The 13,452-nt window shown below is 37.4% G+C and overlaps 1 protein-coding gene across 1 annotated transcript; it reads right to left on the bottom strand.

Moving 5' to 3' along the window:
- Positions 1 to 469: 469 nt before the first annotated feature.
- LOC139124004 (ATP-dependent RNA helicase DDX25-like) lies at positions 470 to 12,935 on the bottom strand. Its single transcript, XM_070690135.1, has 6 exons — positions 12,884 to 12,935; positions 11,427 to 11,481; positions 8,984 to 9,089; positions 5,244 to 5,418; positions 4,662 to 4,810; positions 470 to 1,740 (listed from the first exon to the last, which is right to left on the bottom strand). The coding sequence occupies exons 1-5, from the start codon at positions 12,901 to 12,903 to the stop codon at positions 4,681 to 4,683; spliced, it is 486 nt and encodes a 161-aa protein (XP_070546236.1). The 5' UTR covers positions 12,904 to 12,935; the 3' UTR covers positions 470 to 1,740; positions 4,662 to 4,680.
- Positions 12,936 to 13,452: the final 517 nt, after the last annotated feature.

Raw genomic sequence — 13,452 nt, 5'->3', positions numbered from 1 at the left:
AACTAACTTTAATTCATTCAGACAGCATGTTAAATGTCTTCTGTGTCTTAATGTTTGAAGAGATATCATGTAAATGAATTGAAATACATAATTGCTGGGACAAATTTAAGGTACACTGCCCCTTTAAAGTGGCACTCACACTTGGTAACATTTTTAAAGCACATTTTTTTAATGCCAATGGTCGATTTTGACAAGGCGACTGCGCTCGGATCGCGAGATATCGATAAAAACGTGTCTTCAAAAAGTAAAAGTTTGAATTCCGGTGGCCTACCTAAATTTAGCTTCCGAACATCGAACGTTCGGCACTAGGACCATTGTCAACTGAGCTATGGAGTACGAGTCTACGCTGACGCTTCTGTACGCCACAGTACCACTGGCATCGGTGATCGGTCATGGCCTGTGGGAGAAAGCTGCAGCTTACTTACTTGGCGTATAAACGAAAAACAGTTTTTGCTGATTCCACCAGAATTGGCATAGGTGACTAGCACAGTTACGTGCGGTTGATTCATAGCGGCCGCCGCGTGATATGCATAGACACATGCCACGCGCGCATACCACGCGCGCGTCATACTGTGTGGCAGACGACAAAATGTAGTCATCGGAGGCGGCTAATAGTTGACATGAAAAAAACTGATGTTTATGTGGTATTGGTTAAAAATATAATACACCCGATTTAGAATAATGAAAACGACAAAAACTAAGGAGAAGTTTTACAAAACTTACCTGAGGTAAAGGCATAATGCTGTAGGCCTATATAAAGTCTTTGCAGTGGGAAGTAAATTAATTGCGTCGTTCGAACGTATTGTAGACTCCCTAGAATATTGTCAATCAGCACAACAACAAACCTTCAGGGGATTTCCAGTGAAAATTAGAACGATCTTAAAACTTCGGCATGTGAAAAATACGCTCGGGAAATGACATGTTTTTATCGATATCTCGCGATCCGCGCGCAGTCGCCAAGTCAAATATCGACCATTGGCATTAAAAACATGTGTTTTAAAAATGTTACAAAGTGGGAGTGCCCCTTTAAGTTTGCATCTTTAATTTTAATGAAATGTGTACTTTTTGTAAATGATTTGAAAGACATGATTACAATCATTAAATGGAATTGAGTGGAATGATCAAGACGGAATGTTTTACTTAGATATCTCCCCCGCCTCAACCTAACCCTCTACCTAAAATGAAATTAATCCCTCATTGAACCTAAAATGGCAATTCTGAATAAAAATTTACATAGACCAGAAACAAAATAATTTTACTTATTACTCAAAAGATAACAAAAGTAATTTCTGAGATTTACACCAGGTGAAATGGTAAGCACAGGCATGTATTTTCATAACAAAAAACTAAATGTCGGTATACTGTAAAATATTTGAATGTAATATTTGATACACAAAAAGAATAAAATCTTTAATTATATCTTCTCACTTATATAGTGAAGTGTAAAGGTATTGAGCAAAACAAAAGCTAAGAAGCAAAATCAACATGATTTCTTTTGCTTATGAGACTTAACACTTCAAAACAACACTAATGATTAGTATAAATGGTGAACACAGGATTTTTGAAATTTTCCCTTGTGCAAGGATAAAGTATGGGTATATTATAATCCACAGTTAGACACACAAATGCATCAATGAAGCTGACCAAAGAGGTTCATCGAACATATCTGCAAAGTCCAAGTAAGTGCTGTAGATTGTCTTGATCTTGCTGCTTACTCAGTATGTGGCTCCAGCAGCATGGCTGAAAGGTAATTCAAAATGAGAATTCTGATATATTAAATTACAATAAAGTTATAGACAATATTGATCACCTTACTGTATCAATAATATGAGGTTATTACGAAAATACTGCAAATGATGCATGAGGACATTGGCGCAGCGTATCGCTCGAAGCGAAGCGGAGGGTGTTGCACGGCGCCAATGTCCTAGTGCATCCTTTGCGGTATTTTCGTGATAACATTATTATTATACATCTTATTCCTAACTGGGGCATCAAATTGTCAGAGAAATGACCGTTTCTGTGCAATGTCAACAATTTTTCTTCTGATTTATTGCGCCAGTGTGGAATACTATCTCAGATGTGCTTCTGCTAGTTCTGGATAGTGTATGTGCACTACACACCTACGTACAGAATGCGCGCGAGAAATATAGTGGCACTCGTCCATTGAGTCAGTGCAGTGTTTTTGTTAAGGCCGGTACCCCGGTAAATGTTACCGGGGTTCCCCAGTCATTTTACCGGGGTTCCCCTTGGTATATCGATGCAATCACATTAAGGGACAGCAGCAATGTTACCGGGGTTCCCAAATCATTCACCGATATTCCCAAACCTTCGCAAAAACACAGCAGTGAGTCCCTTGAAACCATTCACAGTCAGGGATGTAGAAAATTTTTGTCACAGCAGGATGGTTCACAACCGACAATGTCCATAATGCGCCCGCAAAGCGGTCGCATGGGGGCTTGGTGTGGGAGGGGGGTGTTCCCCCTCCCACGGTGCTGACTTTTTTGATTTTGCAGTCTCCAGAATGGCTCTCCTGGACCCATTTTATGAATTTTTGGTCAAATCTTGCACACTTTTACATCATGTATGATGTAACAAGATAGGGACAGTCAGGTGATCTCTCTTCAGGTATTTTTATTTCTAAACATTTAACATTTATTATTTGTATAGTCTCATTTTTTGGACGTACACTGGCCACCATAAACCGGTAACTTTGTCAAAGCCCAATTTTCTGTTCAATAGCCAAATGTGAGAAACTTTAAATTTACTTGTAGAATTGTCCCCATATTTGTCGTACGTCGGAATCGAAGAACAGCAGCTTTTGCTGCACAAATAGAAATAATGAAGTCCGATTTTTCACTCACCGTTGCCATCGAATACATTGCTAAAGACAGCTAGGATTTCATTCTCACCGTCACTCTGAGATAACACGTACTGTACATTGTTTTTTGATTCACGACCTGATGAATTGACATCACTAATAGCAAAATTTTCAGTTGTTTCAACAGTTTCACTTGAACACGGTTCGCATTCAGTTGTTTCGATAACACTGGAACACTGCTGGCATTGCACGGCCGCGTGGGAACTCAATTCGGTTGTTTTGGTTGCGATTTCAGAAGTACATATAGGACTTGCACTGACACTCTGCATAAGTGTCGGCAGGGTCATCGGCAGATTTTTCACCAAGTTTGTTCGCCTGTTTATCAGAGAAACCACTGAAGAATTTCTTGATACTTGGCTGTTTATCGCCCGAACATTTACGTTCTGCGTGCAATCTCCGCAAAGTTGACATAGGCTTGTCATGCAAATACAACTGCGTGACTGTACCGAGTCACTCCGAAAGCTAGCCGAACAGATGCCGACAATGACGTACCCCAAAAAAACCAGCGAGGTCAACTGCGACCTGCATGACCTGTGCACTGCATTCAGACAAGCACACATTGCTGTGTACCGATCGCGTATGCATGTAGATTGTTTCAGCGTACTCTTGTTTACGATTCAATTTCGTTTGACTTGGAATATTTGGGAGTCTGAAAAGACATGAAACTCTATGATTTTTGTAAACTTAGTACTCAACTAATACCTGATCCCGTAGCGGACTGAATTTAACACGAGTGGCCATTTCCATGTGAACGCACGCACGTATGTATACATCCTCGTACTCGATTATGATTGTTTTTTCGGACACACAAATACAAAAAACTGCTGTTTCTCGTTGCAGTTACATTTATTTTTAAAGATTTGTGAGAAGATTTTGGCTTTTTTTACACTGCAGCAGAAATGACATCGATTTTACATCTGCAAATAATTTTCACAGGCGGCAAAATTTTGCTGACAGCTGGTTGTTTTTGCCGGCTGCCGGCTATTTTCTACATCCCTGCCAGTGAACGCACAGATACAGCCACAGGGGATGGGCCGCCTGGAAAATGTACGTATTACAGAACGGGCGTTCCATTTAGCGCGTGCAAAGGTTCTATCGTTCTCGATGGTAGATGTATAATATACACAATATTTTTTACTCATCTTCCGATCGATACATGCAAGTTCTTCCAATTTGCAATTCCTTTCAAATATGAAGTACAATGTGTTAATGCAACACCTTCTACATTGTCTGACAAACTGCAGTGGGAGGAAACTCAATCTAAAAACGTTCATTGCTAATTACCCTGTACCTCAGGCCCACCTTTCTTTGCAGTAGTACTGGTGATACATGGGTTAAAATCTTACTTCACAAATGGCAGAAAGCACTTAACACTTTAAAGGGATACAATCGTCGGAACTGCGCTCAAAGGTCATATGGGACCCATACGACCAATGGCAACACTGTATCCAAGGTATGATGGTAATTGATGAAAGTTAAAACATGTCTGTCATAATCTACATTGTATAATTTAAATGTTGCAGCTATGATGATGAGGTGCATCTAGATATCGTGCACGAAATACATTGTTTGTGAACAAGAAACTCGCACAGGCGCAGTTCCGACGACTATTTCCCTTTAAGCTTGGTAGGAGTGTATACTCCTTATCCTGCCAGATATGTCTCACTATGCTAGTATATGTAAGAAATTTCACAGGGATGTTAACTGCAGTGTTGCATATAGTCCCAAGTCTTCCAACAAAATTTTCTGTGCTTGAAAAACTATGCCTAATGTAACCACTTACTTAACGAAAGTAAGAAATTTCATTGGCTGGTGGTAACATGGATGTTTGGCAGACTCCTCAGTTTTTCAGTAAAGTCTTGCACTCTCTGTTGGTCAGCGTGATCATCACTCTCAGAAAAGAGAACAACTTCACAGCCATCAGAGAGTTCCCTGCAAAACAGAGAATTTGGACATAAAAAGAACTGTGAAACTATAAATTAACTATCAGTCAGTTGATCATCAGTGCTTTCAGCCAGCTGAGTGCTAAAAAGGTTTTACAGGTTTAAAATTATTACAAGTTACATTGTTATTAACATTTACCTGTTACGGATCATTATCAATATCATATAAATACCTGATTATTTGTTTGTCTTTCATCAAGTTTAAAGCATTGTACATAATTATTGATAAAGAGGATATAAGATCTCATGAATTTGTTGATTACTCTGTCATGCCTGATGAAATACTTTGATCAATACATGCTAACATTAAATATTTGCTATGTCAATTTCTTCTGGAGCCATATGTATACTTCCTTATACAATCAGGCACATTACCAACTGTATGAAACACACAACCCTGGCAAGAAAGCACAAGGACAAACCTGGCAATTCTGATGGTTTGATCTGTAAATCCACGTTCTTCAATCAATTCAGCTTCATCAATGATGACTTTCTTGATTGCAGAAAGGTCTAAACACTTGTAATTCTTTATATAGTCTCGGGTAGTTGCCTGTGTGCCTACGATGACAGGAGTTGTGATCTGTCGTCTTTTTGGCCCTTAAAGAAAGAAAAGGAAAACTTTGCAGATGTGATTAAACGGAAATGCTTCATAAACAATAGCGTCAATGACACTGTAGCTCCCATCCTGGACTATTTAGTGTTTGTTCTCTGGTCAGATATTGAACATGTGTGAAAGGGATAAAGTGCATGAAGTGAAAATACTTAAATGAAATGTACTGGAGACAGTGAAATATGTTTAATGTAATTATTCAGAATATAAAATGGAAAAAATACAGAATTAGATATATCGAATACTGTGATACAACCATTAACTCAACACGTCATTTACAATGACATAGTCCCCACTTGTAATAGGAGTATTAGTTTGATGGGGCAGGAAAATGTGGTCATTAAGAAGTATCATTGGAGTGTATATGTTGAGATCTATGGGCACATAGGTCTATGTCGTTGTTCCCAATTTGAAACACATGAGGCATGTCTAAGCATAGACCCTCGAGAAAAAGGGACAGGCAACTGCGATAGAGAACAAAGGGTCTATGGATTAGCAGCTTGCGATCTATCTTTGAATAATTAAGAGGTGTTATTGGTCGGGGACTGCACAAGGTCCGGTTCATAGACACGTGCATGCGGGTATACGGTAATAATGTTTTCGGATTACAAGTTATTTCGGATTACCCGCAAGTCCATTTTTAGAAATAAAAGTGTTACAACTACTTTGAGAAGAATTCGTCAAAATGGTTTTAAAGTACTTTTTACATATTGGTAGCGAGATTCGACGCAACTAGAAGTCTGCAGGGAGTCAGTATGTTGCTGTAAAGTGACAAAGTTTCGAATAGAAATCCGAAACACATACCGCTGCAGTTCCAGACTTGACAGCAGTTGACATCACAGAGTTGTTTACATTTCGCAATCGTCCGTGTATCTTCGAATTTTCCCTCGTTTTTGCAGTTTTTTAACCGTCGGAATATTTTCTGCGCGAGGAGTGCTCCATGATTCGGTAAAGTATGTATGTTAACTACTGAAATGTTGTTGTTTGAAAACTGTGAACGGCCAAATTTACGAGGACAGCGTTCAGCTTTGTGTAAATGCATGTCTACCTTACCGCTTCTGACTCCATCAACCGATGGATAGTCCCGATTTATCGCGAAGTTTCTCCTGACAGCGAAAGTCAGTGTTACAAATGTATTTTCTAGTACTTTGCGGATGTAAACATGTGTAGCTTATCCGAACTTTGGTGTTTCTTTAGGCTAAAACAGTACCAAAATGTTAGAGGTCGTGTATTTGAGCTCCGATGGAGTAGTCATTTTTTGTGTTCCATGATTTTCGTCAAATGTTGCGAGACAGATGAAATAAAGGTCAGATTTTCGTTTCGCAGGACTAAGGAAGTGTAAACCTGTCTAACTTGTAAATGTTTTTGTTATCGGTGATTTTTATGGTAGGGAATGTAAACTTATATTGTAGATATCTAGCAAGAGTTTTCTGTAGCGTCTATGGCTAAATGTACACAGTTTTATCGTCTAGTTTTTTCCCGTTGGCTTCGGCTTGAATCCAAAATGTGATCTTCATCGTTACCAGAACATTCACCGTGACTAGTATAAAAAAACCCTCAAATTCCCTGTGTCATTACTCGGAACGTGCCATGCAAGAGCAAAGTGTACATATTCAGAACGTCAGTTTGATCGTTAATGAGATTCAGTGTTAAGTACGAAGTATTGTTGTCAGGGACCGCTTGGCAAATAAACTTTAATGTATTCAAAGATAGATCGCACAAAGAAACCTCAGCAGTTGCCTGTCCCGTTTTTCTCGAGAGTCTGTGGACAATGGTAATAGGAGTATTAGTCTTGATGGGGCAGGAAAATGTGGTCATTAAGAAGTATCACTGGAGTGTATATGTTTAGATCTTTGGGCACATAGGTCTATGTCGTTGTTCCCAATTTGAAACACATGAGGCATGTCTAAGTTATGGTTCTAAATCGGGAAAAAAGATCAGACCTGTAGCTGTATTGCCCAGCCAAGATATACATATGCGCATAATAAATGAGGTACAAGATATGACATCTTAAGGTCTAATATCCTATCAAAATTGAAGAGTATAGAACTTGTGGTTACTGAGTTATGCTTATGTATGTATAATCATGGTCAAAGGTCATCGAGGTCACGTGACATTTTGAAAAAAAAATGTATTGCCAATTACTCCCTATATGCCAAAAATCAGACCTCTAACTCTATTCGCTTGCCCAGAATTAGATATTTGCATAATTAATAACGTAAAGCGTGTGTCTCCCATCCTAATAAATATAAAGGACATAGCACTTGTGGTTACTTATTTATTGACATAAATATATATTTTAGGGAAAAGGTCATGGAGTACCATGACATTTTGTCAAAAAATTTCTACCCTATAGTTATCCCTATATACCAAAAATCAGACATCCAGCTCTATTGGCTTGCTCAGAATTAGATATGTGCATAATTATTGAGGTACAGTATGTGGTGTCATAAGGTGTCCAATCATACCATACATGAAGGGTGTAGCACTTGTGGTTACTGAGTTATGGACAAATATGTATATTTGAGGTCAAAGGTCATCGAGGTCACGTGACATTTTGTCAAAATATCCGAGATATCTGCGTGAACGGATGGACTCACAGATGGAAGAACAGACGGACATGACCCAATCTATAAGCCCACTGGACTTCATCCGTGGGGACTAAAAATTGTGTCACTGCATCCTTTTTGCAATATGAATACGATGAGAAACTAAATTTTTATTTTTCGTGGCCTTATACATGGGAGTCTATGGAGATCTGCCTTATACATGGGAGTCTGTGGACATGTAAACTAAAAATATGCAAATTTCACCACGATTTGCCAAATTTGGGAAAGGTCACTCCTATGCACTTCCATACCAAGTTTCAAATCAATCGGACTTGTGGTTTCAGAGAAGAAGATTTTTTGACCAAAAAAGGGAGAAAATTACAAAAATATCATGAAAAATAGCAAGTCCAAGATACTGACCCAAGATGTGCACAATCATTTCATGTCAGCCCAAAGTACTTACATGCTAATTTTTCATGTAATCTGCTCAAGTGGTTATTGAGTTTTTCAAGTTTGACTGTTTTTACATTTTTTCACTAATTTGCATATTTTTGGCAATGACAACTTCATTTGAACAAAATCTCATCTACAGCCCATCATCCATGTACACACCAAATATCAAGATGAAATGTACAGCGGTTTTGGAGTTTTTGATGTTGACGGACAGACATACAGACAGACATACAGACATACAGACATTTCCCTAGCCTATAAGAATAGCTTCCATTGCCATATATACATATGGCTATGGGAGCTAAAAATCATATGTACTGAAACTACCATTACAAACATTTGAACTACAGGGTAGTTGTGTAAGTTGCTTTGTATAATAAAGTTGGTAACATGACATGTGAATTCAGTTGGTATCTAAGCTGGCTATGAACTATCCATCTAACTAGAATCTAAGTTGATAAATTTCAAGAATTTATACTCTTTCACCACAAACTCTTATCAAAACTCTTTCCATGAAATCTAGAAATGACAGTAACAAATGTTGACATACATCTATTTTGATCTTCATGAACAGTCAGTGCAACAGAATGTCCAAGAGATTGGAAACATTCTGCGATCTCCTTGGCAGATCTCGCAACTGCGGTCAGGATCAATATCTATGTAGAAACAAGCAAAAATTATTTTGCAGGAAAAGACCAGATATGAACTGTAAATGCTCACGTGTTTCATTATATATTGCAGTTATGTGTAAATTTGAACCTTTGCCACATGTTTGCAACTTCATTGAAAGTATTATGATCAACATAATGAACAATATGACATTAAACTGGTCCAATAATCATTTTCATTCAAGGTAATACATTGCCAGGTCCATGGGACATTTGAGATTTACAAATTTAAGTAGGACCATCCTGAACCACTGATAGTTAGTGGTGGTACCAGGTGTCCGGAATGGGTAAGCGTACCCTGCTAGCATGCTACACCCGTCAGGATTGGTCCCAAAATTGTCTAAATATTGTATGAAGTGATACAGTATATGAATCACTGTAAGTCAAAGCCAGTCAATTGGCTGAAGAGGAAATGCTTAATGACTTTCAATAATATTGTATTATAGTGTCTTTAATGTACATAGCAAGTTTCATCAATTTTGATCAAGTCAATTCAGATAAATATCCCTAATTATGAAAATTCATTTAATATGCAAATTAGGAATTGGTTGAATTAAAAATGTCTTTGACTTTCAATAATGTTATATCACAGTATCTTTGATGTTTATAGAAAGTTTCACAACTACAATCAAGTTAATACAGATATACCAGTATATCCCTAAATGGGAAAGTTCATTAAATATGCAAATTCGGAATTGGCTGAAGTAAAAATGCTTAAAGACTTTCAAAAATGTTGTATCATAGTAGCTCCAAATACATGTAGCAAGTTTCATCAACGTCAGTCCAGTCAATTCAAATATATATCCCTAATTAGCAAAGTTCATTAAATATGCAAATTAGGAATTGGCTAAAGTTAAAACGGTTAATGACTTTCAATAATGTTAAATAATAGTATCTTTAATATACATACCAAGTTTGGTCAAGTTTGATCGAGTCAAATCAGACATACCGTATATCCCTAATTAGGAAAGTTCATTAAATATGCAAATTAGGAATTGGCTAAAGTTAAAACGCCTAATGACTTTCAATAATGTTAAATCATGGTATCTTTAATATACATACCAAGTTTGGTCAAGTTTGATCGAGTCAAATCAGACATATCCCTAATTAGGAAAGTTCATTAAAATATGCAAATTAGCAACTATCTTTCATGTCACCCCTTAATGCTTCCAACAGCTGATATATCTTGGTGTGATCAACATTTGTAGCAAATCTCATCAAATTGTGTGTAGTCGTTTTTAATATATATCCGTTATTTCTAAAATCATTAATTATGCAACTGAGCAAAAAGTATGCAAGCCACACCCACCAAAAACTAATCAGTTCTTGCCATTTGCTAACTGAATATATGTACCAGATTTGATTCTGATCTGATAAGCCGTTTTTGAGATATCGGACCAACAGACAGACAGACAGACAGACAGACAGACAGACACACAGACAGACAGACATCGCTGCGACATATGCTCACGTGTGTAAATACGTGAGCAAAAAATGACGAGCTATTGATTAATTATATCTTATGGACATGCTTCTTTAAGTTGACAGAACTATGTCACCAACACATAGTTCAGACAAAATATCATTTGGCCATGCCATGGTGTTTATCAATTTTACAATTTTAATCACACTTAACAATGCACAGCCGAATGTGTTACACACAGAAACTTTTCCTGGAATCCTTCATATTTCCCAATGCCAACAATGTTTGGACTGCCCATTTCTGGAAATATGGCTCATAAACCCTTTGAGTGCAAAAGTGATTTTTTGTTGCCTTCATAAAATAGAAATCAACTCTATTGTTTTTTCTTTTTCACCAAAATTTTGATAGAATACTGCCGGCAATGATAATTCCAGTTTTTGTCAGTGGGTCTCTAACATATTACTGATAATCACATCTTATGATGAAGGGAGTTAGATATTTCTAGAGAAATTTTCAAAAGAGAATTTTACCATCCTTTTTACAGTTCAGATCTCTCAGTGTACAATATCACCTGTAGAGTGGATCGAGCAACAAATAAAACGTTTCACCGTGGCCAGTCTCGATCGACGCTTGACTGCATTCTGAGCAAAGTTTCGAAAGCAAGTGTTTGTTCGGTGTAATAAAATTAATAACACACGCTAGCATGGGCAAGATCACGATTTGTTGCCTGCCCTCGGGCTGGTGCTCATGACGGTAATATTGATGATGCCCTCGCTTCGTCTCCAGCATCATCAATATTACCGTCATGAGCACCTCCCTTGGGCGGGCAACAAATCGTGATCTTGCCCTTGCTGGCGTGTGTTATTATTAAATATTGAACAAGTCAGAAGAGGTCATCTCACCTGTGGATATTGACTTCTATTATCTATCGTACTACACAAATCCATGACCATATTCCTAAAGCAAAATCAAGCGACATTAGAAAATCAGAATTTTGATATCACCATGATGATTCAGGGTATGTTTGAAGTATACAAGTGAAATCATCTTTTACTGTCATACTACATAACATTATTTCAGATTGGATTGCTGTCAGAATTCAACATACTTCTACATCAAAAAAAGGTATTTTCAGAACAAAAATCACACTTTAGCCAAAAAAAATAACCTGGTTATTTGCCTTCCTTACAATTATTGACAAACAGAGCATCCATCTAAGCATACATGGTAGTGTTTCAATACAGTTTCTCATTTTCCAATGTAGCCATTGCAAAGATATGACTGATAAGTTGTGTATAGTATGTTACACTTGATGTATGGCAGATGCACAACAATAAATTATGTGTGCAGCAACCAGTCAATGAGCAGCTATCTGGTCTGTTTACAGATTCTATACTGATCATAGTTTCAATGTTTTGCTTTGAAATGTGTACTATTCACATTCACCATAAGATCTAATTGCTAAAATCCTACTGAAATAGTTCCTTGATGGGATAAACGTATTACAAAATTACAATGAACTTTGTCAATTTTTTGAAATGCAATCCTATTTCATCCTAAGAGTATATGTTGCTTACTGCAGTCACACCAAAAATACCTGCCTAGCAGTCAGGACAACACCCATGTGCTTGTTACTTCACTTTAACTTATGATCTCCATCCCAGAATAACATTTGATTTCATGCAGTTCAAGATACCTGCATATCCATGTACAGTCCAATATGAGACTGAAAGATTCAGTCGCATGCGGGCGCTCCTATGACCTACGACCCTTTACAAAGGTGGTAAAAGGTCGTAGGTCGCAGTGCGCCGGAGCGCCCGCACGTGACTGAATCTTTCAGTCTACAGTCCAATATGATCCCCACAGTCATCACAATGTAACAACATAGCATCGATGACACTTGGCTCATATTTGGTTTTATGTGGCAGGCTAGAGTGAATATACTTAACTAAGTTTACTCCTAGGCATATCCACACCAAGTTTCAAAGTAATCGGACAAGCCATTTCAGAGAAAATGATTTTTTGAGAAAAAATGGGAAGAATTACCCCAAAAAATATATATATGAAAATTTCACCACAACTTGAATACACTCTTTTGTAAATGAGGTAAAAAAGCAAAACTCCTGCAAATTGCTAAAACTTTGGTTACAGAGTTTAAGCCATTTGCAGGAGTTTTGCTCTTTTACCTCATACATATATTTGACACTGACATGTTCATTTGAATAAATTGACATCTCCACCCCTGGGTGCACCTGTCCACCAAGATAGCAGGTTTTGGAGTTTTTGATGTGGATAGACATGCATCCCCACACACTAACATACATACAGAAATACAATAATACAGGCACCGCCAACTTACCAACGTTGGGATATATTCATAAACCCAATGAGAGTTAAGAAGATGAATGTCACAGTGGAAAGCACCACTCCTGTAGAAAAAAAATTCAGAAATGATTTATAGGAAATGATTCACGAAATTTTGAAAAACAGGAAAGTTTTCCTTTCTTTATTGTTGGGCAGTAAGATATACCTTTTAACGCTCCATAAGCTGTATGTTTTGGCTATTTTTTTCAGAACTTTTGTTTTGTGGTTTCCCTACACTTTCTATGAATCCCTAAACTGTAATTTAATGCCCAGTATTAGCCATTCAACACAACCTATATGACTATATCTCCAATGTTATGTTGAAAATTGTATTGTCCAGACTAGAATTCATTTATTAACAATAAACAATGATCACTACACACATACAAGCTGTGTTGACAAAAAGAATACTCAAAATTGCAGCATGACAAACTGATTAGGGTCAGACACGGAAGTTGATATACAGAAGCAGAATACTGGAAAAACTTGCCACAAGTTACAGCGTATGTCCCTTTAACTTTTACCAACTGTTTTTATTTAATTGACATAATGAATTACCCGGAT

Source organism: Ptychodera flava, assembly GCF_041260155.1.
Source record: "Ptychodera flava strain L36383 chromosome 23 unlocalized genomic scaffold, AS_Pfla_20210202 Scaffold_23__1_contigs__length_28996876_pilon, whole genome shotgun sequence".
NCBI lineage: Eukaryota > Metazoa > Hemichordata > Enteropneusta > Ptychoderidae > Ptychodera > Ptychodera flava.
This window is presented reverse-complemented; position numbering and strand designations above follow the sequence as displayed.

Bases quoted from the DNA above. Each gene is read 5' to 3' on its own strand.
- LOC139124004 (XM_070690135.1), bottom strand. From the start codon at position 12,903: ATGAATATATCCCAACGTTG. The intron at 11,482-12,883 runs GTAAGTTGGCGG...ATTTTGCTTTAG, and splicing joins ATGAATATATCCCAACGTTG to GAATATGGTCATGGATTTGT. The intron at 5,419-8,983 runs GTATGTCAACAT...TCTTTCTTTAAG, and splicing joins TCATGAAGATCAAAATAGAT to GGCCAAAAAGACGACAGATC.